The following is a 22561-nucleotide window of genomic DNA, read 5'->3' as shown; positions in this document are numbered from 1 at the left end:
TATGAGTTTAATTTGGCTTGCAATTTCAAAGAATCCTTAACAATGGGAGAGACTTGGAAGAAGTTGACCAGAGCAGGAAGCTGGGAGATCACAACTTTATTCACACACAGAAAACAGAGAAAGAACTGACAATAGGGTGAGGCCAGAAACTCTCAAAGCCTATTCTCAGTGAGGTGTTCCCTACACCTTCTAAAGGTTCCTTAATGTGTCCAAACAGCACCACCATTGAGGACCATGTGTTCAAATAACTGTTCCACAGTGGAACATTTCTCATTCAAGTGCCACACTGGGCTTTTATGTAACTATTACCCATTCTAAAGACTATCCCAAGATGTACACACACAAATAGTGTAAAAGCATTTTTGTTTTGTTTTTTAGATGTCATTGAATTAAAACTAGGAAATATGGGATGCCTTTTCTTAGAACAGGAAAGAATATGGATTTAAAGGTAAAGAAAATATGTTTTATTCAGGCCTTGCCATGTAATTGTTATGTAACCTTGGCTGACCATGTTTTAAACCTCTTTCTGTCCTAGTTTGCTTGCTGAGTTGTTTCTCTCATTTGTATTATATTTTCTAGTTCTTAGAGGATTTACAGATCCTATCAGTTGCAAAAGTAACAGAAGTAAAATAGTTAAAAGTAAAATAGTTAAAAGGAAGAGAGAAGAGATTCAAGAAATAAAGGCAGGGTCCAACTCTGACCTCAGAGGCGGCTAAAATAAGAAAAAGCTCAGCCAGGTGCTCCTGCCGATATCCAGCAGGTGACGCTGCAGGCGGCGGAGACAGAGCAGCGACCGGAAGTCAGGCTGGCGGTCCCGGGCGCCTTCCCCGCCGACTCCTCCCGCTTCCGCTGGCGGTCCAGGACGGCTTTCAGGTCCCTCGGCTCGCTTCTCTGCCGTTGCCATGCCGCTGGAAAACCTAGAGGAAGAGGGTCTTCCCAAGAACCCCGACCTGCGCATTGCGCAGCTGCGCTTTCTGCTTAGCCTGCCGGAGCACCGCGGGGATGCGGCGGTGCGCGAGGAGCTGATGGCGGCCGTCCGGGAAAACAGTGAGGCCAGCGAGCGCCGAGTCAGCGGCCTAGGCCGGGGCGGTTCGGGGTGCCTGCCTGGGTGTCTTCCATTGGGGTTTTGGGGAAAACCATAGGGAGTCCTCCTGGCGCCGAAAGGAGCTTGCCTCAGTGGGTTCTTCCCCGCTGGCGACTGCTCGGGGACAGCCTCAGGAACTTGTAGCGTTTAGGATCCCAGCAAAGGCTCCGCGACTTTTGTCTTGACAGTGTGTTTGTCAGTGTTTTGTTCCTCTCGCTCCCTACTAAGGGAAAACTGGGTCCTGTCGCTAGCAGTACACGTCGAGTATGTGTCCTTTGCCTGACGTGAGGACTCCTTGAACAGGAGCCGGCCAGAGCAAATCCAACCCCTGCAGCCTTAGTAGAGATCACACCTGTAAGATTGACTCTCAAGCAGGCTTCCCACATAGGCAGAACCGTAGCTCGGTCACCCCAGGTTACCCCAGGTCCACGGTGGGTAGGCGCCTGCTGGCTGACCTTTGGTGGGCTGGGAAGAAACAAGCAGATACTAACAAGCGGCCTCACAGTGCGTGATTCTTGACTTTTAGATATGGCTCCTTACTATGAAGCCTTGTGTAAATCCCTCGACTGGCAGATGGACATGGATCTCCTCAGTAAAATGAAGAAGGCGAATGAAGAAGAGTTGAAACGCTTGGATGAGGAGTTGGAGGATGCAGAGAAGAATCTGGGAGAAAGTGAAATTCGAGATGCAATGATGGCAAAAGCAGAGTACCTCTGTCTGATAGGTGACAAGGTCAGTGCAGCTGCTCTCTCCTCTCTGGAGGTACAGACTGACGTCGGGGACCAGTGCAAATGGGTAGAAGCCACTGAATAAGTGAATGCCTTTTTAAAGGCGGACACTCGTGCTTGCCTGTACTGAAGGGTCAGTACAAAGACAGGAAGTACATGTTAATGTCGCAGCACCGACTCCCTTCTCTTAACAGTAGCCAGGTGTGCACTAGTCCTCAGTTCTCTGTCATTAAAAGCAAATGTACATGGGGCTAGAGAGATGACTCTGAGGCTTAAGAGTGCATACTCCAAGGCCATCTTGGAGACAGGACCTAAGTTTAGCTCCCAGCACCCACATCCAGAGGCTCACAACTCCTGCAAAGTGTCTGATGCCTCTAGCCTCCAAGGGCACCTGGCCTCATGTGTAACCCCACCCCTACATACCTGAAAATAATAAAAAATAATATCCAGGATAAAACAAGGGCACGACTAGAGGTTTTACTCAGTCTGTTCACCACATTGGGGGCATTCTCAGTAGTTCACTTATTCGCTTGGGAAGCATTTGTTGTACATTTTAAAAGGTTTACAGTAGGGGGCTGCAGTGATGGGTCTGGTTGAAAACACCCAGGTTTGATTCCCAGCACCCTATGACAGCATACAGCTCTCTTAAATTCCAGTTCCTGGGGATTTAACCCGAACCTCTTCTGACCTCCACTGGCACACCAGGCAAGCACACAGTGTCCAGACATACGGAAGGACAGGCAACACACTCAGACATAAATCTAAAAAGATTTACATTAGTAATATTTGTCATTGAATGATTGCAGTTGCTTAGCTTTCCCTCATCCTATGCCTTGAGAGATGATAACCAAGTCGTCTGTCTCTTTCATTGTACAGTTATGCACATGCATGTGGTTGTCTTGTAGAAAACTAGTGAACACATTTTATGTGCTTGAGCTGTGTGCTCCACGGGTCCTCATCTTCCTTTCATCTATAATTGCATTTGAGAGAACTTGTTAACTCTGGTTCACTGTTGCCTAATGCACTGTCTGAGTAGCTCTCATAGCATACACACATTGTCTCAGCTGCTTTTGCTTTAAGCAGCTGTGATAGTGATTTTTCTTTAACAAATTGCTGTGCTGAAAAACATGTTCATGTCTTCTGTGTATATATGCTAGTGTTTCTTTTTTCTTTCTTTTTTTGTTTGTTTTGAGACAGGGTTTCTCTGTGTAGCCCTAGCTGCCCTGAAACTCACATAGATCTGCCTGCCTCTGCCTCCTGAGTGCTGGGATTTAAAGGTGTATACCACCACCACCACCACCAGTGTTTCTTAAGAGACTGATTAGTCCGGGAGGTGAAATTTCTGGGGCAGTGAACATTTATTTTCCCATGCGGGCCCAGTTATTCTACATAATCCTAATATTAGATTCACTCTTTGGTATTTACATACAGGATGACATGGTTCCAATATTTAAAATAGTATGAGCTCTTGGATCAGATGGTTTGGCTGTATTTCTACTACGGCTTGTTTCCTTATGTGAAATAGGATAATGTCTTTCTTCTTAGTGCTGATTAGAGACGTAGACACCATCCCAAAGGAAGGCCTTAAATTGTAAACGATTTTAAAGGATTTTTTAACAATTTAAAATTTAGTATTTGGTCATTTTAAAGACTTGGAGCTATAGAAAGAAGCAAAGCGTGGCACGAGTATGGCTTGGTTTCAAAGAGTAATCAGGGTATGTGAACGAGAGGCTTGAAGACTTTGCACCAAGCCCTGAATTTTATCAAGAATACGGGCTGAGTCAGCATCGGGTGATGCTTGTGTGTGAACGCTGTATTTCTTCTATGTTGGTTCAGCAGCATTCTCCTTAAAATAAGTTCAGTTTAGTGGATGTAGTGGTTTTTTTTATTATTATATTTATCATGAGTGATTTTATGATGCTTAGTTTGTTGTTGATTTGTTAGGGAGGTCCCTTTAAGACAGTCTCATTATCCTTTTAATGTGAGCTCCCAGATACCTTTTATTTTTGTTACAAGATGGCATAAACTCACCTGCTATTTTAACTTCAGTCTGCAAACTTGGAATCATTGTTTTTCCCTAAATCCCTGGTTCCCTAGTGAGGAAGGAATAGGACTGCATACCCAGGTCTGGGTACTAGGAGCACCTGCTGCGGCTCTGACTATCCCTTTTATACATTATGAAGTGTGACTAATAATTGTGAGACAGACTAGCCAGTCATGCTCTGAAAAACAGCAAGTATAAACATGCGATTTTATCAGGGTTCTTGTACAACAGTAGAATTGCTTTATTTCAGATCTTTGAGATGAAATTGTATATGCATGTATTCTGTGTGTTTTAATAATCAGTGACACGAGTCTCTTAAAATTATCAATAATTTATAGTGAACTCACTTAGAAGTATGTAATTGTTGAAGGCAGAAACACATTGTATACTATGTGTTTTTCATATGTTGTTCTCAGTGTGAAATATACCCTTTCCTCAGCTGAAGAAACAATGACCCTTTCACCACCGTCTCATGTTAGCTCTACTTTCTGTTTCCCCAAGCACTCTTTCAGGACAATTCAGGAAGATGATGGCTTTGCTAAATTGTCTATTTTTCTCCCCTTTGGTCTTGAATTTGACAGGAGGGAGCTCTCACAGCCTTTCGAAAGACGTATGATAAGACTGTGGCCCTGGGTCACCGACTGGATATTGTATTCTATCTCCTAAGGATCGGCCTCTTTTATATGGATAATGACCTCATCACTCGAAACACAGAAAAGGCCAAAAGGTACATTTAGCAGTGGGTATGACTCTAGAGGTTATGGGCTGTAATAATAAGTTGACAAGCCCACATTTCCCCATTTTATTTTGTTTACAACCATGGAGTTTGGTCAAAAAGTTAACTTTACTGACTGAAATGCTTCATTTAAAAGCCTTAAAAAGCAAAACAAAACAAACACCCCACCCCAAAAAAACCTTTAAGAATTAACCTTTTGTGTTTCTTTTGTGTTATTTGTAGCCTAATAGAAGAAGGTGGAGACTGGGACAGGCGAAACAGGCTGAAAGTGTACCAAGGTTTGTATTGTGTGGCTATCCGTGACTTCAAACAGGCAGCGGAGCTCTTTCTCGACACAGTTTCTACATTTACATCCTATGAGCTCATGGATTACAAGACATTTGTGACTTACACTGTTTACGTCAGTATGATTGCCTTAGAAAGACCAGATCTCAGGGAAAAGGTAATAAATGAAACCTTAATACCATTTTAAAGACAGTTTCATGCTTTCCTAATTTAAAAACAAAAATCATTAAAGTGTTTGGTTTTTATTGTTGCTTGTTTTGATACCCAGGTCATTAAAGGAGCAGAGATTCTTGAAGTGTTACACAGTCTTCCAGCAGTTCGGCAGTACCTGTTTTCTCTCTATGAATGCCGGTACTCAGTTTTCTTCCAGTCATTAGGTAAGGCTTGTTTATCTGTCTTCAGCTTCTGATCATGTAGTAAATGAGCAAAGCTGGGTCTTCACGGGTAACAGATGCACTGGATTGATAGCTGCAGGTCTTAATTTCTGTCTATTTTGCTTAGAGGAAGGTCAGCAAACTCAATGTGTTTTCATACTTCCCCAAATATAAGAATGATGTGTACATACGTGTTTGATGCATGTGCGAAAGAAGACAATGTTCAGGGGTTGCTTCTTTCCGTCATGTGCGTCCTGGGGATTGATCTGGGGCCATCAGGCTTGGCGGTAGATGCCTTTACCTGCTGAGCTATCTCACTGGCCTTTTTTAAATTTTTGTCTTTGTTTTTAAATGCAGTGTTGAAACCAATAGAATAAGAATATATGACAAAGAGCTATGTGGTTAGCAAAGCCTAAAAATATTTGTTGTCTGTCTCTTTGACAGTTTGCCTGACTGTGAGGTTTAGTCACAAGGAATATAGCAAATATTTTAGGTATATGGTGAAGGATGTAGGGAATTCCTAGTCCCATTTGATATTAAATAGTCATCACTGCATTCAAGGACTTTTTTTTTTTTAGTGTAATTTCTAGGCCTGTGGATTAAAAACATAGTCTGTGAGAAGTGCTTGAGTTCTTCACAGCTAGTTTACAGAGCCCAGTGGACATCAGTTTGCTTCTTTTAGAGCAACTGTACTCACTCTTGGCCATTTGGCTTGTTGCTGGTGACTAAATTATTAAGATCATAGAGGGCGTCCTTCCCAAGTTATTGCCTCAAAACTTACGAAGGATCCTAACATGCATTGATGTGTATTCTCTCACATATGCTATAGATTGCAAAAAATTATTTGTCTAAAGAGGTCTTTGTGGGAAATAGGGTGACAAATGATGGTGCTGTTTCTGTAGGGAGGCGTGTGATCTTTCTAGTGAAATCCGTGGCTTTGGCAGCTTCTGAGTGTTGGGTATTCAGCCTTTTCCATTCACCCCATGCTTACCATCAACCTTTTGTTCAAATAGTTTTGGGTGAAAGGTTTTAGATTTAATAAATCTATACACTTCCCAAGTGTGTTAAATGCACAAGGCAATAAAGTTCTTGTCTTTTATTGGCACTAATGAGCCACATAAAACTTGTTGGGTTTTGTGAGACAGATTCTCTAAGTCTCATAGACTAATGTGTTTAAAACACTTCAGCTGAAATGGGAGTAGAATCCTCTGCCAGGTAGTGTGTGATTGTTTCTAGAAACTGAGTATAACCACAAGTGAAAAGCATTGTCTTACCCTCGCCCAAACCATACACCTTTATTTACATAATCCTTTCATACTTTAAGTATAATCCTTAATACTTTAACAATTAAAACAAGTCAGGTATGCAATAGACAACCTTGTATCAGGGTCCTCTAAAGCACTAACATGGTGTTGCAAGTGTTTTCTCCAGGCAGCAGTTGATATCAAGTTTCTGGATGTCCTTCAGAGGCATTCATAAAATACTAAGCAATGTCTACATGTTGTGGGGATAGGTCATAGGCTGTTCTCCAGCCTGCTTGTTCTCTTCACAGTGTGGTGTGAAGAAACTTTTCTTGTTACTGGACCAACAGTGGGCTTTTGCCATCAAGTAGTGTAAGTGGCTTTCATGGACTAAGTACACAGTGTTTAACCAAGTCAAGTTGCATAGAGCTTCCAGTTGTTGAAGGGCTCCCAAGTGTACTGTGTTGCTGAATTTATTGTCTACTGGTTGAAAATCTTTTTTTTTTTTTTAACACATTTTTATTGAAAAATAAAATAATTTATATTACATCTCATTTTGAAAATCTTTATGGTTTCAACTCAACCCTGTAAAAGTCATCTTGTTTTGAACATGCAGCTAGTGCTGCTGCCCCACTTACTTCCTTAGGTGGAGTCTAAGAGATTGAGTTTTGCATAAATATCAATACACTTTGACCATGCTGCCCCCTAGAAACATTGTGCCAGTTTGTGTGCATACCATTTATGCTTCTCATTATTTTATAGTATTTGAAAGACTCCCATCTCCATATTTTAGTAGAATTTTAGGCAGTTTGAGAAGAAAATGGAAATTTTATTTGTCATAGGCACTTTATTGCTGGTGAGAGTGTACACACCATCCTAGTAGCCTGATCCCATCCTGCCTCACGGGTCCCTGGGCATCCTTCATTTTTCAGGACTTCTGATTTCTTTGGACCTTCCCTTCTACAAGACTTCTCAGTGACTAACTGCTTTTGGTTGCCCATGCCTTGTCTCAGTCTTCTTTTAGGAAATATATCTGGATGGCTGTGTACTACACATTTCTAGTTCTAGTCCTAAACCTTTGTCAAATACTAGACCCATGCCTGACACTTCTCTGATATCTTTGATTGTCTGATGTGCAGATCGAACTTGAACAGTGTCACAGTATGTTTGAACCTCACTCTTTACCCTCATTATAAAAAAAAATTAACTGCCAAACAGAAAACCCAAAATTCTTGCTTTTCCTTAGATTTTCAACTTATTCATACTAACTTCCCTTGTTCACCTTGTCTCCACCCCCTTACATTTTGCAATCTTTCTTATTTCTCAGCTTAGTTATACTGTGGGACTATCTTTTTATTTCTAAGGCTGTACTTATTAACATTGCTGTCTAATAATTTTTGCTTATTCAGTTTCTCAGAGTTCTTTTTAGGCACTGCCCCAGGGAGGGCTTCCCTACCATGCTGCCACTGCCATTTTCTTTACAGAACTTATTAATCTAGCATCATGGGTTAATAACCAGAGCAGAAGTATATAATATTTAGTAAGATAATTTATATTCCTATGATTTGCTCATTAGTATCCTATATACACTTTACTCAATTTTGTTATCAAATTATTTGTACTGATACACAAACCGTGTAGCTTATAATAATTTATTCTCAAACTTTGTTTTTTTATAATAGGCTTCATCACTCTTTATACTTGTTTTGTGACTTTATAAAAATGTCTCTTTTTGGGTTTGTCTTTCATTTATCAGTGTCTCTCCTGTTTCTGTTATAATTGTAAGTGAAAGTTACTGAATTTTGCTTCAGTATATAAAATGTTCCCCAATGCCATAATCTGGTGACAGTTCCATGGTCAACCTGTCTTTGCTGCTTTGCCCATTGTTATTGGATGGATAGCGATGTATACTGGACTCAAAGCTCCTGGGCCTAATGTCTTAAGAGAGGAAGACTGGTAATTTGTCATCTTATTTATTGTAGCAATCGTGGAACAGGAAATGAAAAAGGATTGGCTTTTTGCACCTCATTACCGATACTATGTAAGAGAAATGAGAATTCATGCATACAGCCAGCTGCTGGAATCATATAGGTCATTAACCCTTGGCTATATGGCAGAAGCATTCGGTGTCGGTGTGGAATTCATTGACCAGTAAGTTTAACAAATCTAAACTGCCTTCTACATTTTCTGAATTTACATTGCCTCCCTCAATTTTAAGGATGAACATTTCTGAAGTGTTATTTTAACAGAAGCATCTGTCCTTGTCTGCCTTCCTTGGGATACAGTTTCCAGTGAGATGAGAAAAGCAAGGCATGGAAAGTGCTTTGCTTAAGTAATTGCACCAGTTTCATGCGGGTGCAGAAGACCACACTGCACTGTGCTCATAGTGCTGCCCAGGCCTCATTTTATACGTTATACTTAGTGGTATTTCCTCTGATAATGTTGGAGTAATAATTTTCATTAGGTTGATGACAAAATGTGGGCCTGACTCCTGGAATCACTGATTCAACACATGCTGAGCTGTTCATGTTTGGAGCTGTTGTAGATCTCTTTGTTCACTTTCGCTCAAATAACAATACAGGAGTCTATATACAGTGGGAACTGTTCGCTTTAGATATGGCATGCCTGAGGAGGTCAGCTTTGTTCCGACATGAGAAATGTCAGCCATGTGAAAAATCTCCTTACGTGGAAAAGGAAAAATAGCCAAACAGCTTAAAGATGAGAGCAAATTTAGATACTGGCAAGATCTAAAAAACTAATTTCTAGCATGGCTGTGCCATAGTTGAGGTATAGCAGTTGACTTAGGGCTTTATAGTTCATTGTGTAGAGCATGGAATTTGGATCTGTGTGCTATGGGATGCCATTGGAGGGTTTTTACCGTGAGAGCAACATGGTTACATGCTGTGTCTTAAATAGTAAGGGAACCTAGATAATAACTGGACTGTTCAATAGGGAAGAGACAATTTTAGTGTGGTTAAAGATGTCTGTGGTACGTGTTGATGATTTGTCCACAGTCCAGAATGGAAAAGTGATGGCTAAAATTAAGTTGCTTTTCATTTAACCTTACCATTCTCTTCTGTGGCATGTATTTTTTAATTATAAAGAAATTATAAATAGTACAGTGATTTTTATTTTGTGCACGTTCTGAACACATCACATCACTTCCAGGCAAGTTTCAGACATCAAGAGATGTCGCTAAGATCTTTCAAGTACTTGTTTAGGCTTTGCTTTATAGCAGAGTTTACCTTCACTGAAATGTATAGACCTTAAATAACTGTAAGCCCCATTGAGGGATTCATAGCTTTTTAAGCGACCCTTAACAGCATAGGACAGTACCCCATGTTTTGCTTTTGTTTTACTTCTGAAATCATCTGCTCTGAAGTCCAGGTGTGTCACCATGGAAGATTTGTCAGGTGTGTTTCTCTTGTGCTGGTAGAAGGAGTGGCTTGTGAAAGTTTCATGTGCTTTCTTCTTTCACTCTGCGACTAAACTGTGTGTGTGTGTGTGTGTGTGTGTGTGTGTGTGTGTGTGTGTGTGTGTCTGTCTGTCTGTCTGTCTGTCTGTCTGTCTGTCTGTCTGGTTCTGTAGCCCTGGCTGGCATGGACTCATGGAAGGAATTAGCCTGCTGCAGCACCCTTAAGCTCAGGTTACAGTTGCTCTTCCTTTAGTTTCTTACAGCCTTCACTAGGATTAAGGAGCAGTGCAAGATGACCCAGTCAGTGCTTAGCTTACCAGGTGGTGTACTAAAGTGACAGTAGCTTTAAGAGCTGCTGTAGTAGTGTTTAAGTCTCGTGGAGAAGTGGATTCAAAGCAGGTTTTGTTTTTCATTTGTGTTGTGGGACAGCATAAGGAAGTGAGGGGAGGAAACTAGACTGGGTTGGAAAGGAAACAGGGTGCTTTTCCAGTACAGGTTTTTTTGGGCTTGGGATTTGTTGATTCTAGAAGTTTATTCCTCTGTCTCATTTTCCTCTGAGCACTTTTTATCTATACTTGTGGTAGTTTTTGATACTTCTAGGGCCAGGGTTATTCTAGTAGATGACTCAAGATTGCAACAAATCAGGGATGTCACTGCTATGTATGTTTTGGCTGAAGTCTTGAAGAAAATGAAATCTCATCTGTAAGGCAGAGTTCCATTTTCTTTTGTTTTTATGAGTTTTCTGAAACTAATGGTATATTGTTTTTTTCTTTTTGTGAATCAGGGAACTGTCCAGATTTATTGCTGCTGGAAGACTACACTGCAAAATCGATAAAGTCAATGAAATAGTAGAAACCAACAGGTATATGGGAGAGTTCATGGGCCACTGTGTACAAGTAGGTCAGCTCTTGCCATGGAGTCATGTGGCTGCTAAATAATTCATTTTTTCCCTTTACTTTATTTATAGACCTGATAGCAAGAACTGGCAGTACCAAGAAACCATCAAGAAAGGAGACTTGCTGCTAAACAGGGTTCAGAAGTTATCCAGAGTGATTAACATGTAAAACCACCTAAAAATGTATTCCCTACAGATGTTACTTGAAGCTTTCATAACTTTCTTCACTGTGTACGCACTTCAACAGCATCAAATAAATATGCCATTGTTTCTGATTAGTTCTTTCCTAAACATAGATGTTTTTAAGTATTGGGTACACTAATGCCACTTGAATTATTAATGAAAAATGGTCTTTATCTTTTGCCTATCTGTGTGGTCCACGATGTGAAGGTTACAGTTAGAATTGGTCACTAGGATTCTGCCTTACCAGTAATTTAGAGAGGCAACACAAGCCCATTATCTCTTGGTTTTAGAGTGTAGGACTATTAGTACTCTAAACCACAACTCAACAGTTCCTGCTTAATATGAAAGGAAAATAAACAGGAACTTTTTCTTGCACTGTCTTGTAAAACAACCACCACAACAAAAAATGTTGCCCCTCTAGGTAGCTGGCATGAACTATATTCCAGAATATGACTTAATATAGAGCCTCAAACTCCTATAGAAATGTCAGTGAAATGAGTATTTATTTTGAAAAATAGGAGTGCAGTGATCATGAAGTAAACAAAATTGTGCCTTCTAAACTAAGGGTTCAGAACTATGAAGGTACAAAAGCATATAAACATGATATGGGTTGTAAAGGAAACCTTCTGTGAGTTACAAGAGTGCAGAGGTCATGTAAATGTGTGTGTAAGGCGTAGGGTGGGCAGGGGCCATTGAGGAAACTGAGTAAAGGATGAGCAGGTTGGGCTTAGTGTTTTGTTGTGCCATTTTGTTCTGGTCACAAGGTAGAGGCAGCAAGATTTGCTAAAACATTAGAATGAAATGGGGGAGAGAGTATGAGAAAATAGGTTGAAGATCCCTTAAGTTAAAGAGAACTATTATTCTAAAGAGTCTTGATAGGGCAAATTACGAGTTTTATCATAAAAGGCAAGAGAGGAGGAAAAGTTTATTCATAAGAATGACCTATTAATATGTGTATGAATATACACATTAAAGAATCATTTGTTTATTATTTATACAGTGTTCTGTCTGCATGTGAGCCAGAAGAGGGCACCAGACCTCATTATAGATGGTGTTATAAGCCACCATGTGGTTGCTGGGAATTGTGCTCTTAACCTCTTGAGCCATCTCTCCAGCCTCCTGTTAATATATATTAATGGAAACAAATCTCACCTGACTGAAAGTTGGTAATAATTTTGCTGTGAAAAACTGCAGTAATTGAATCACAATGGGATGGGAAATCAGAGACCCAGACTATAAACAAGATTTTCCTTGCTAAAATATTAGAAGCATTATTTTCGGAGTCAAGATAATGTGCCCAGAAAGAGTGGTCACTGGTGTGTAGGAAGGGTAATATGTATGGGCAAACTTGAATTTGAAAGGAGTTTATTGAAGGGTGGGTGGTGGACAGGAAGGAGACTTGTTGGCTAATTCTAAAGCACTTAAAGGACCCAGTTAAGGATTTCTAGAAGTGCATTCTTCTTACCTAACTGCTTCTTGGCCTTTTGGCCAAGATTAAGTAAAAATTGGTTTAATAATGAAAGAAGTATGATTCACTGAGTGCAGCCTCTGTAAGAACTTACTGTGTTCCTCAGCCCTATGTCACCATCAAATCCCGCCCACTCAAGGCTTAGGGAACTGAGCTGGCAGAATGTGTGAGTCAGAAGGGGCGGAGGACACCAACAGAACAAGGCCCTCTAAACCAACATAAGCAAAGCTCATGAAGTCAGAGAGGCAGCAGGTCTGCATCAGGTCCTCCCCATATGTATTATGGCTTCCAGTTTAGTGCTTTTATGGGATTTCTTGACTGTGCAAACGAGTGGGTCTCTGGTTTTTCTGCATTCTCTTGAGCTCTTTTTCTTCTGTTGTTTTCTCCAGTTCTGATGTGTTCGTTTCTGCTTTGCTTTACATTGTATTATCTCTTAGAAACTTGTTTGCTTTCTAATGAGAGAAAGGACAGTGAATGGTAGGGAAGAGAGGAAAAACTGGGAATAGATGAGGGAGGAGAAACATATTAAGTGGGGTTCCGGGTGCTAAAGAGATGACTCAGCAGTTAAAAGCATTGGCTGCTCTTCCAGAGGACCCAGGTTGAATTCCCAGCACCTACATTGCAGCTCACACCTGTCTGTAACTCCAGTTCCAAGGCTTGCAAGACTCCTACACAGACATACATGCAGGCAAAACACCAGTGAACATAAAAGAAATAAAATTACATATTTTTAAAAAGTATTTGAGGAAAAAAAAATCTAAATTTAATAAAAAGGAAAGGAAAAGAATTTACCTTTTTTTTTTTTTTAAGTTAGAATTCTGTGTGCTGACTTGGGCTTGCTTTAATGGGTCCTAAACATTGGCAGCCTACTGCTAAAATGGGGAGAGGGGTTTTTTTTTTTCCCCTCCCTGACTATTTTATTTTGCGTGAGAGAAGCAACTTGGTCCATGAAGTGTTATCTGAAGCACCTCCTCCCAAAATGAGCTTTATTTTTTTGGTGAATTTTATGCCGTGTGCTTTTAAGGAGATACATAGCTTCCTAATTTGGGAGTCTTAAGTGACGAAGACAGGAAATGTTGCTGGTCAATGTTCTCAAGGCGATTTTGCCGGGAGGGATTGGCACACTCCAGCAACACAAGACTTCGGCAGGTTTGAGAAGCTGGCAACCATCCTAATGACTTAAGTGGCTGATGTGTTACCAGGTTTTTCCCCGAGGCTAAAAAGTCATTGCCAATACCCATGTTGGGCTGTCTGGTTCTAGAAGAAGGTAAGGGAATCTTAGGCCAATATCAGAGAGTACCCCAACTGAGAGGCTTCAGTTGCTCTGCAAACTATCCAGTCCCTTGCAAAGAAACAGACCAAACTAAGAAAGGTAGATAGGACTGCTTGTCTCAAAGTGTGGACGCTAGGCCCTCAGTCTGAGGAACATTCACCCTTTTTGCTCTAACTAGAGAGCCTGTTGCCCCATGTTGGCGCCAGTTGTTCATTGTCTGGCCATGGCTTGGCTTCTGCTTCTAGTGGGCTGATCCGGGTGCTGCTTGCTTCTGCACGAGAACAGGAGAACCTCAAGATCAAAGGTTCCATTTCAGGGGTGATTTAGAATACTCTAGGGAGAGGCCCATGTACTAGGCAAGGGTGTGGAAGAGGTTACCCCCACCCCCACCCCCACTGAATGTTACAGTTAACTAGCTCTTTTATAATGAGATTGCCGGTATCAGATGGCAGTGGAGACTTGGGAGCTCCCGAAGCCCGTGATGATACCAAAAGTGTTACAGCCCTTTGTCAAGGTCCAGCAAGATGTAGTGCTTCACTGGCGGTGGGCAACAAACTAGTGGTGAGGGCGCAGGCTTACGCAGCTGCTAAGGTAACTGAGATTACTGCCTTGACTGGCCGGCAAGCCCCAGGTGTCCAGCAGCAATTCTTCTCCATAGTAAATGGAGTCTCAGACGGTCATGGTGGAGGAATGGCGCAAGCATGAGAGCAAGCCAGTCAACCTTTATTTTCATAAATCAGGGATTTATAAACCTTGGGCAATGGGGAGGGGTTTAAAGGTGAATGTGTCTGATTCGCTGGTGCTAGCATACTTGATCGACATGCAGTGCAAAATGGGGTCCTATCACACGAAGGAGACACAGTACTTAATTATCCTATGGGTGGGAGAAGAACTTCCAGGTATAATTAAAAGGTCATTTGCTGAAGGCTATGATCTCCTTAGCATGGGTTTGGGAGATGTATTCCGGGAATCCCCAGGTATTTGCCGAACAGGTTCTATCAGGAGCCAGTCAAGCCTTTTATCTTCCCTGATGGCCATGTGATGCTCATTGGGGGAATCTGGGGTACCCAGATCCGGGGAAGAGAGAACTCTGCTGAGAAATGGAGTCTATTACAGATCTGTGGCTATCTTGAAACATCAGATTTCAACCTTAACCAGCAGAGTTCCACATTATTCAAAAAGTAAGACTGAAATGCCAGTTTAAAAAAAAAATGGTTCTTTTCAACTTGCTCTTCAAATCAACTTGGACTGTGGGGATCACAACTATGGCTTTTAAGGTCAGAGACTGCCTTGTCCACATTCTTCCTTGCTTAAAATGTGCTCCGTTTTAACTTTTAATCACTAGTAACAGAACCCAAATTTGAGGCGAGGAAATTATGCTTTCCTTCTCTTCATGCAAAATAATAAATAGTCACTGAGAAAGATCCAGGCACATAAAAGTAGAAATACATTAAAATTGTCCACTGCATAGAATAAGAACAGTTCTCTGCAAATATTTAACACTATTTTGTGTCCTCCATATGCTGGAATCATAATATAAAAACTGGAGGCCTTGTTATATAGTTTAAGATTATACAGATTCCAAGTGTCAGCTTAGAGCTGAAAATAAAACCAAAATCCAACAAATAAAGTTTTTATGTGTATGTTTATGTATGTACGTATGAGTGTATGTCACAAGTATGTGGGATTCACTTAGGCCAGTACTGGAACTGGAGGTAACAGGAGGTTGTGAGTTCTGCGAACCAAACTTGGGTCTTCTGGAAGAACAGGAGATACTTTTAATCTTGCCCGAGCCATCTCTCTAGCCCCAACATCTTTGAAATATGGCCCCAAGACACGAAAGAGTTACACTGCACATCTTAGATAAGGCCAGCTCTAGGCCCAGCTCCCTGTGTACTGACCATCTGGCACCTAGAGAAATGATTTCATTTTTTATTCTATTTCATCATCGGTAGAAAGTGGGCTATAATCATGTTCCTCATGAGGTTCATTTTACACGCAAACCTCAATGTTGGATATACTTAGTAGAAACATGCTTCTGTGAAGAGTGTCAGCAGAAGTCACTATCCTCTCACCTCATGGTTCCCTGAATCATCTAGGCCAGTGGCATGAAACTGCCCAGAAGTTTTAAAGTTTGAAAACAAATGTAGACTTGTTATTAAGGTAACACTACACAGACTGGTCATTTCCAGCTTTGATATTTTGTCTGTTGGCCTTTAAATGTTAAAACTTGAAAGCAGTGAAGGGAATTTCTGAATCCATTACCCTATGTCCCACAGAAAACTAAAGCTGGGAAAGAGAGGCTTCCTGATGCCACGAAGTTGGACACTGTTCACCCACAAGTTGCATGGGCCCCTTCAGATATATTCTAAGGGAAAAAAAATGTAGGGTCACTATCTAAACACTGAATGAATTTTTAAGCAATTATGCCTATCTTCTCTAGCAAATGTTGAGTGGATTACATTAGCTGTTCACTGTCAAGCTAAACGGTAGTATACTTCATGCCCAGATTCTATATGCAAGCTACCACCTGGCCCATTCTGGCAAATGAGTATGTTTAACTGGTAATGCATCTGTGTTACATCAGTAGCCTGTATTCGGGACATTTAGTCAAGTAATTCTTAACATTTATCTATGGTAGCTTTAATTCATAGAGCTTTAATTCATAGAAAAGGTAAATTGGCATGAAGTTGAAATAATTTAGTTCCTTTTTAATACCTGTGAATGTTAAATACATGGTATGATTTTTTTTAAAGCAAAATAAGCCAGATATAATAATGCCACTAATTTTTCCAGGTACATTCAGCCATTTCCACGACTTAAAGACAGTTTTGTTTCTACTTTACAATTCCATCCAGGCAGCAGCCACCTGAATATTAACCTGACTCTCCCACTGGCAACTTCATGTACTGTGCACTTCCTTCTGTGCAGCAGGTTTTACATTTCACCTAAAGCTCATCAGTTGGTAAGTTTGGCCAAGTTAGAAATCTGATGAACATAACTAGACATCAAGGTGTTTGAAAGATTTAGAATTACTTTTCTTCCTGCCCTTGGCTTACCTGGTGAGTGCAGCAGCCTTGCAATTTACTTTTGGCCCACACTCCCAGCTCTTCTCTCTTCAGTAGTTGCTGGAGGCGATTCTGATGTTGTTTTAGTTTTTTGTTGTTTATTAAGAGAAAGTATTAATAGTGTTTAAGTCTCTTCCTTCCAGAAAAAAAAATTCTACTTTGAGACTCATGAGACTAAGTTTCTACTTGGGTCCTGGAGCTTTGGCTGTATTAAACAAAGATAAAAAGGCCCAAGAATTAAGTTTACAAGATCAGTGTCTAACTTAGTGACTGCTTGCAGCAACAAGAACATCAAGAATTTCTTAGAAGAGATTGAAAGTGGAGGTGGTTTAAGAGACTGCTTTTGAAAATTTATTACATTTAGTGTGTATGTGTGAACATGCATGCATGCATGCATATGGTGCATGTGTTGCTAGCTGACAACCTGGGGGAGTCTGTTAATCTACAATGTATATTATAGGGACCAAACTCAGGTCTTCAGGTTTGGCAGCAAGTGCCTGTCCCCACTGGACCATCCTGCTGCCCCAGGAAGAGCCTTTTGATTAGGAACTGGAAAGCAAAAAGACATGTTTGAAGTGAGAGCCTGACAATGCAGGAAACAGGAAGAGGCCAGTATGCCCTTTTCTTCTGGGATGCTGCAATGACCTAAGTGTCAGATGCACAGACCCAGGAAGTACCTCTGGGCTTTAACAGTGACCTGTAAGTCACTATAAGCATCTTTGTAAGGATAAAGGCTCATGACATCTCTGTCAGCGCCTCCTGTGCAGCAAGTTTCATGAATAACTCCACATTCCTCACACCTGTATCCTGTTTCCACATTCTTTACAGAGAGCATTTCTGCAGTGGAATCCAAAAACTGCTAGCTCTGACCCCTGAGACAGTTTTTTAACACCCAGGGTCAGATGACCTGCAAAGAAAGGCATCAAGAAAGGACTGGGTAGTTGAACCTTTTCTTTGATAGCCTGGAGACATTATCCATAGGGGATTTGTCACTGGATCATCTCACTAACTGATCAGAGAAGGAACTGGAAAGTTCACGAGGCACTGAGGGGTCAGTCTGTTTGGCTAATTCATGTAGAAGTGAGCTGCTTCCTTTATTTTAAGCAAAAAATTTAGAATGACTTTTTATCAATACAATTCTGTTGTACTCTGAATATAACTAAAACGTATTTGTATGGCTGGTAAGGGGCGGGGAGTAAACAAACAAACAAACAAACAAAAATTGAAGAGACCGTATGAGCTCCAGATTTAAAACCCGTCTGGCAGGTAAAAATCTAACATGAACTTTACTATATGCATCAAATCCACAAAGGAGCAAGCTTCAGTAGAGTGTTGTCGCTGCACTACCGATGTCTCCATCTGCTCCACATACAGGGTCAGGCCAGGGTACAAACACTGTTTATACAGGGATTGATTCACCCAAGGGAGAGAGAGCTGTCTGTCCAAGACTGGGAAGACTGTAAGGTCTGTAGAAGATCCAGCCTGTGCTGGAGGAAGGCTAAGCAAAAAGTGTCTGATGTAAAGCTGATGGGAGAAGTACTAGACAAGGCGGAAACATGTCAAGTATTTCATGCAGCCAACCTCATTTATTGATAAGTCCTAATTTTATTGCCCATTTAGTAACATGTTTGTTCAACAAACTACTTTCTCATAAAGCAAAACACAACCTTTTCTTATAAATAGTATAAATTATTTTATTTACAGAAACTTGTTACAAAACAAATAGACTATATATTTCTTCTCTTTTAAATATCCAAAGTAATTTTCTATCCCTTGACATTTGTTCATTTCTGTGCAGCAGCCAACACAAAGTCCAGCTGAGATGCTCTTGATTATGTCTATTCACACAGTTAACACAGGAGACTGCTTTAATAACCAAGCTCAAAAAAACAAAACAAAACAAAAACACAGAACAAAAGAAAGAGCAAAATTCTTTCAAGGCCCTGCATTCACACCGACAGTATGTAGTGCTCATTTAAGTGATCTGAAAAGGTAAAATGCTTTACATAAGATGTAAAAATGATTATTTTCTTTTAAACAGTGAAACTTTTAACAATCATTTTTCAAAGCCCAACTTTTCCCCAACTCAGGACAGAATGGAGACAGTAAGAAATCCCTTGGCAACAGAACTCTTACAGGAAGACAGCTGCCTTTATAAGTTACATTTTTTTTTTCAAATTAAACATTTTTCAATGTTCTCAGAGGTACTTCTTGTATTTTTTAATACAAAATATTTTAAATATCCTATCTTAAACTCTGTATTTCATGAGGGAATAACAAACAGCTGCTGGCTGACAACAGTTTACAACCCTTGGTGGCACTGGGCAGTCCATTGCCAGTTAAATTACTGTGAACCAAAAGTCTTAATTTTAAAATACCTTATAAAAATTACCAGCCTTGGTGGCTTTTAACTTCTCCCTTAAAACTTTAGAAATAATATTTAGGTGGAAAAAGCAAACTCCAGAAGTTCAACCCAGCATTCAAGTCTTTAAAGAGCATCTGTCTGAGCTGAAACGAGGGTCAGGCACTTTCAGTTTTGTTTTGTTTTGCCCATTAGTTTTAAACCACATCACATACTAATAACACAGGTGTGCTCAGAGTGTTATTACACACACACACACACACACACACACACACACACACACACACACACACACACAACTAAACAAAGAAAAGCAGTGTGTCATTTAGTTCCATGTAGTCTATCTGGAAATCAGGCAACTGAGTGAAGCCATGTCCACATCATCTGTATGAATCCACTCCCGAGACACTAACAGGGACAGAGACCTTCACAAAACAGAGGCATCCCTTAACTGTAAAGGAGGCAGGTTCTAAACTATTGGCTTGGCAGTGAACCACTTCAAATTATAAAAAGGTATTTATTTTCATTAATTAATAAATAAATACTAGATGATCTCAATTGTACCAAAACAGGATATCAGAAAAAAAGACCTGTGCAAAAATACATATTTAAATATGTACAATTCATTTTTAACAAAATATGTCTTCTGAAATAGGGATACTTCCATATTTATAATAGAACAAGAATTTCAAAATAAAGATACAAAAGTAGGTTTTTTTTTTCTTAAATAATTCTTTGTTCATCATTGCAGCACTTGTTTTTTATAGTTTAAGAAAACTGCAGAAGCTGTCATGAATTCTATTGGAAAGAATATAAAAAATTATCTTGGTTTTAAATTGACACCAAAGTCTGTCTAGAAACAACCCAAGCACTGCAAATTTGGTTTTTGCAAGTTAACCTAATTCAAAAAAATATTTGTACTCCCATATTTTAAATGGTCTTAATTTTCATCATCATAAAAAGTAGTTGTCAGAGAAAATAAAATATTTGAACAGTCTAAACTTTAGTAGCACTGTTTAGAATATGTCTGTTTGTGGCAGGCAGAATCCAAAATGGCTTTTCCTAATCCCGAGGCTCTGTGTGTTACCCGGAGATATAATGAAGTTCAATTAAAACCCCAGTCTACGAAATCAAATTATAACACTCATTAATCTAAGTATCTACTTTATTCTGAATCAACTTCCTAATGTGGCTCCTATTCACATCTGTCGGAACATTGCCTGTCTATAAATTCCATCACTAAAAGCAACTTAATTTATAACCATCAAGTCCCCTTGGCTCTGAAAATAAATTCTACCCACACCCCATTGCACTTGTCACCAAGTAATTACTATGTAAATTGACTTCCTCTCAGCCCCTTCCCACCACTGGGATGGAACAATCCGACTGAACCATGCTCTCTCCTTCCAGCTCATCTAGCGCTAACTTTAAAACATTCGCTGACTGATTGCATAATACATGAATAAGATTCTGTTTTCCCTTCCTTAAAAAAATTCAATATTTTACATTAATTTATAGTTAAAGTATCTGCATAAAGTCTTTGTGTTCTTACATAATAAGAGCAAGTGTAGCAATTCACATTATTAGGCTGGTAGCCAAGTATTTATTCATTCTCTCTGCTGTTGACTGAAATTCCCTGAAACTCAAGTTTGTCACCTAATAATTGTAGGGGAAAAGGATGCAGTGACTGGGCCCTGCCCAGATACTGGTCAGGACAAGGCTAAGAGCCTTGGGAGTTGTACTGTTTTGGCCACTCTGTTGTACTCTTCCTAAGCTAGAGGAGTTGGTTGTCTGTGCAAGAGCTGTTGTAGTGGCCTGAGATCATGCCCAAATTCACTGGGAGACATCTTTTCAAGCCATGTTTTACCACATTCAACATTCTTTGGGGGTGGCGTATTAAGAAATCTTAAGAGAGCTTTAAACCTTACTGAAGGAAGATGGCTGTTACTACCACAAGAGAGGAGGTGAGCATGAGGAAACACTGTTACCCTCACAAAGCCACCTCCCTCCGCAGGCATGCACACAAGGCTCTCCAAACCACCTCAGCCCACCTGCATCAAAATAAACATTTCTAAAGGCCTGAAGAAGCTGTGACACAGACATAATGACAATGGTACTTACACTTGGTTCTCCAAACAATATTGAAAGAGGAAATAGGAGTAATGCCTTGGAAATATTTAAGGATATTGTAATAACTTTAAAAAGGCAAATGTTAAAAAGCAGACCGAGTAAGACAACCAACCCAATCTGACACACTGCTCAACATGAAGCACTAATAAGAAGTCGGTCTCTTTGGAAATCCTTTAAGTTTTGCTTCACTTTATGATTTTCACCTCCCCAAATCCAGTGTCCCAACTGGCTTTTCATCACCCAACTAGTTTCCCTTGTCTATCTTTCTTTTCTTCATTCTCCCTCGTACTTTCTTTTTATCGCACATGCTTTTGTACCATGAAAACTAACCTTTTGAGATACTTTAAATTTAATAGCCGGGCATCAGCAGCTTAAAACCAGTTCCTAAGTCTGAAAACTTGGTAAGCTTCGTATCCCAAATTACTTGAAAAGGGCTGGGCTACTGTATCATGATGCACTGACAAACATCAGTATTCTGTTCCTGAACACTGCTATAAAAAAACCTAAAGCCAGCATCCTCTAGGAGGCTACTCAGGAGGCACCTCACTCCCCTCTCTTTGGAAGGCCTCCAGGCTCCAGTGCAGGTACCTACCTGCTGGAGAGTGACCTACAGATGAGGATGTGTTCACAAAGCCTCTGGCGGAGGAGGAAGGAGAGTCTACAGTAATGCTCTTGCCAGAACATTCTTTGCGCCCAGCCAATCTACTTCAAGAGTGGCTCCATGATATGCTGCAAGTTAAAAAACACAAACAAAAAACAAAACACAAACAAAAACTTCTCACAGATTGGTAGCAAGCAGTCCAGACCACTTTAACACTGAGAAAGCAATCCGGTGGCTGAACTTGATCCAGTGTCCTTTATGATCCTCACTGTTTCAGACACAGCTTCGGGCAAGCCTTGTCAAACAGCCACAGGCTACCCTGAAGGCCCACACAAGTTTGGGAAAAGAGACTCAAAGGCATCGTGGAGTCCAGAGTGCTGAGGAGAGGTGTAACTTGTCTTCAAAAAGGTCTGGAGTATTCCTTCCAGTGGTACTGTCAGCTGTCAGGGACGTGCCTTTGGCTTTCAAAAAATAGGGGGTGAGGAAACAGGTAAGTAAGTGGCGAAACGTTTTGTGCTTCTGAGTCTACACAAGGATTTCCCACACTAATGTCCCACTGACCTGTTGGCCAAGGGAAAGCCATCACAGAAGCGGTCTCAAGCTTTGTAAAGACTTACTTCAGAAAGCCGGCAACAAGAGACAGCTGCCTCGGTTTCCAGCTCTCGTGTTTGCCT

At 40.5% G+C, this 22561-nt stretch overlaps 2 protein-coding genes across 4 annotated transcripts in view; one reads left to right on the top strand and one right to left on the bottom strand.

Annotated features, from left to right (window-relative positions):
* Positions 1-824: 824 nt before the first annotated feature.
* Positions 825-11080, top strand: Psmd6 (proteasome 26S subunit, non-ATPase 6). Its single transcript, XM_051139946.1, has 8 exons — positions 825-1047; positions 1611-1816; positions 4438-4583; positions 4815-5034; positions 5146-5254; positions 8475-8643; positions 10692-10769; positions 10875-11080. The coding sequence occupies exons 1-8, from the start codon at positions 903-905 to the stop codon at positions 10969-10971; spliced, it is 1170 nt and encodes a 389-aa protein (XP_050995903.1). The 5' UTR covers positions 825-902; the 3' UTR covers positions 10972-11080.
* A 10067-nt stretch (positions 11081-21147) lies between these two features.
* Atxn7 (ataxin 7) overlaps positions 21148-22561 on the bottom strand; it is a 99131-nt gene continuing 97717 nt past the window's right edge. For all 3 annotated transcript variants that reach the window (XM_051139934.1, XM_051139926.1, XM_051139917.1), the window contains one exon: positions 21148-22348. In XM_051139934.1, the coding sequence (XP_050995891.1) occupies positions 22239-22348 (110 nt within the window). In that variant the 3' untranslated portion in view covers positions 21148-22238. The remainder of the gene's footprint in view (positions 22349-22561) is intronic.

This window comes from Acomys russatus, chromosome 3 (genome assembly GCF_903995435.1).
Source record: "Acomys russatus chromosome 3, mAcoRus1.1, whole genome shotgun sequence".
In the NCBI taxonomy this organism is placed as follows: domain Eukaryota; kingdom Metazoa; phylum Chordata; class Mammalia; order Rodentia; family Muridae; genus Acomys; species Acomys russatus.
The sequence above is the reverse complement of the archived record's forward strand: the minus strand, read 5'-3'. Positions and strand labels throughout refer to the sequence as shown.

Coding starts and splice junctions, on each gene's coding strand:
- Psmd6 (XM_051139946.1), top strand. CDS start 903: ATGCCGCTGGAAAACCTAGAGGAAGAGGGTCTTCCCAAGAACCCCGAC. Junction 1,048..1,610: donor GGCGGCCGTCCGGGAAAACA/GTGAGGCCAGCG, acceptor CTTGACTTTTAG/ATATGGCTCCTTACTATGAA. Junction 8,644..10,691: donor GGTGTGGAATTCATTGACCA/GTAAGTTTAACA, acceptor TTTGTGAATCAG/GGAACTGTCCAGATTTATTG.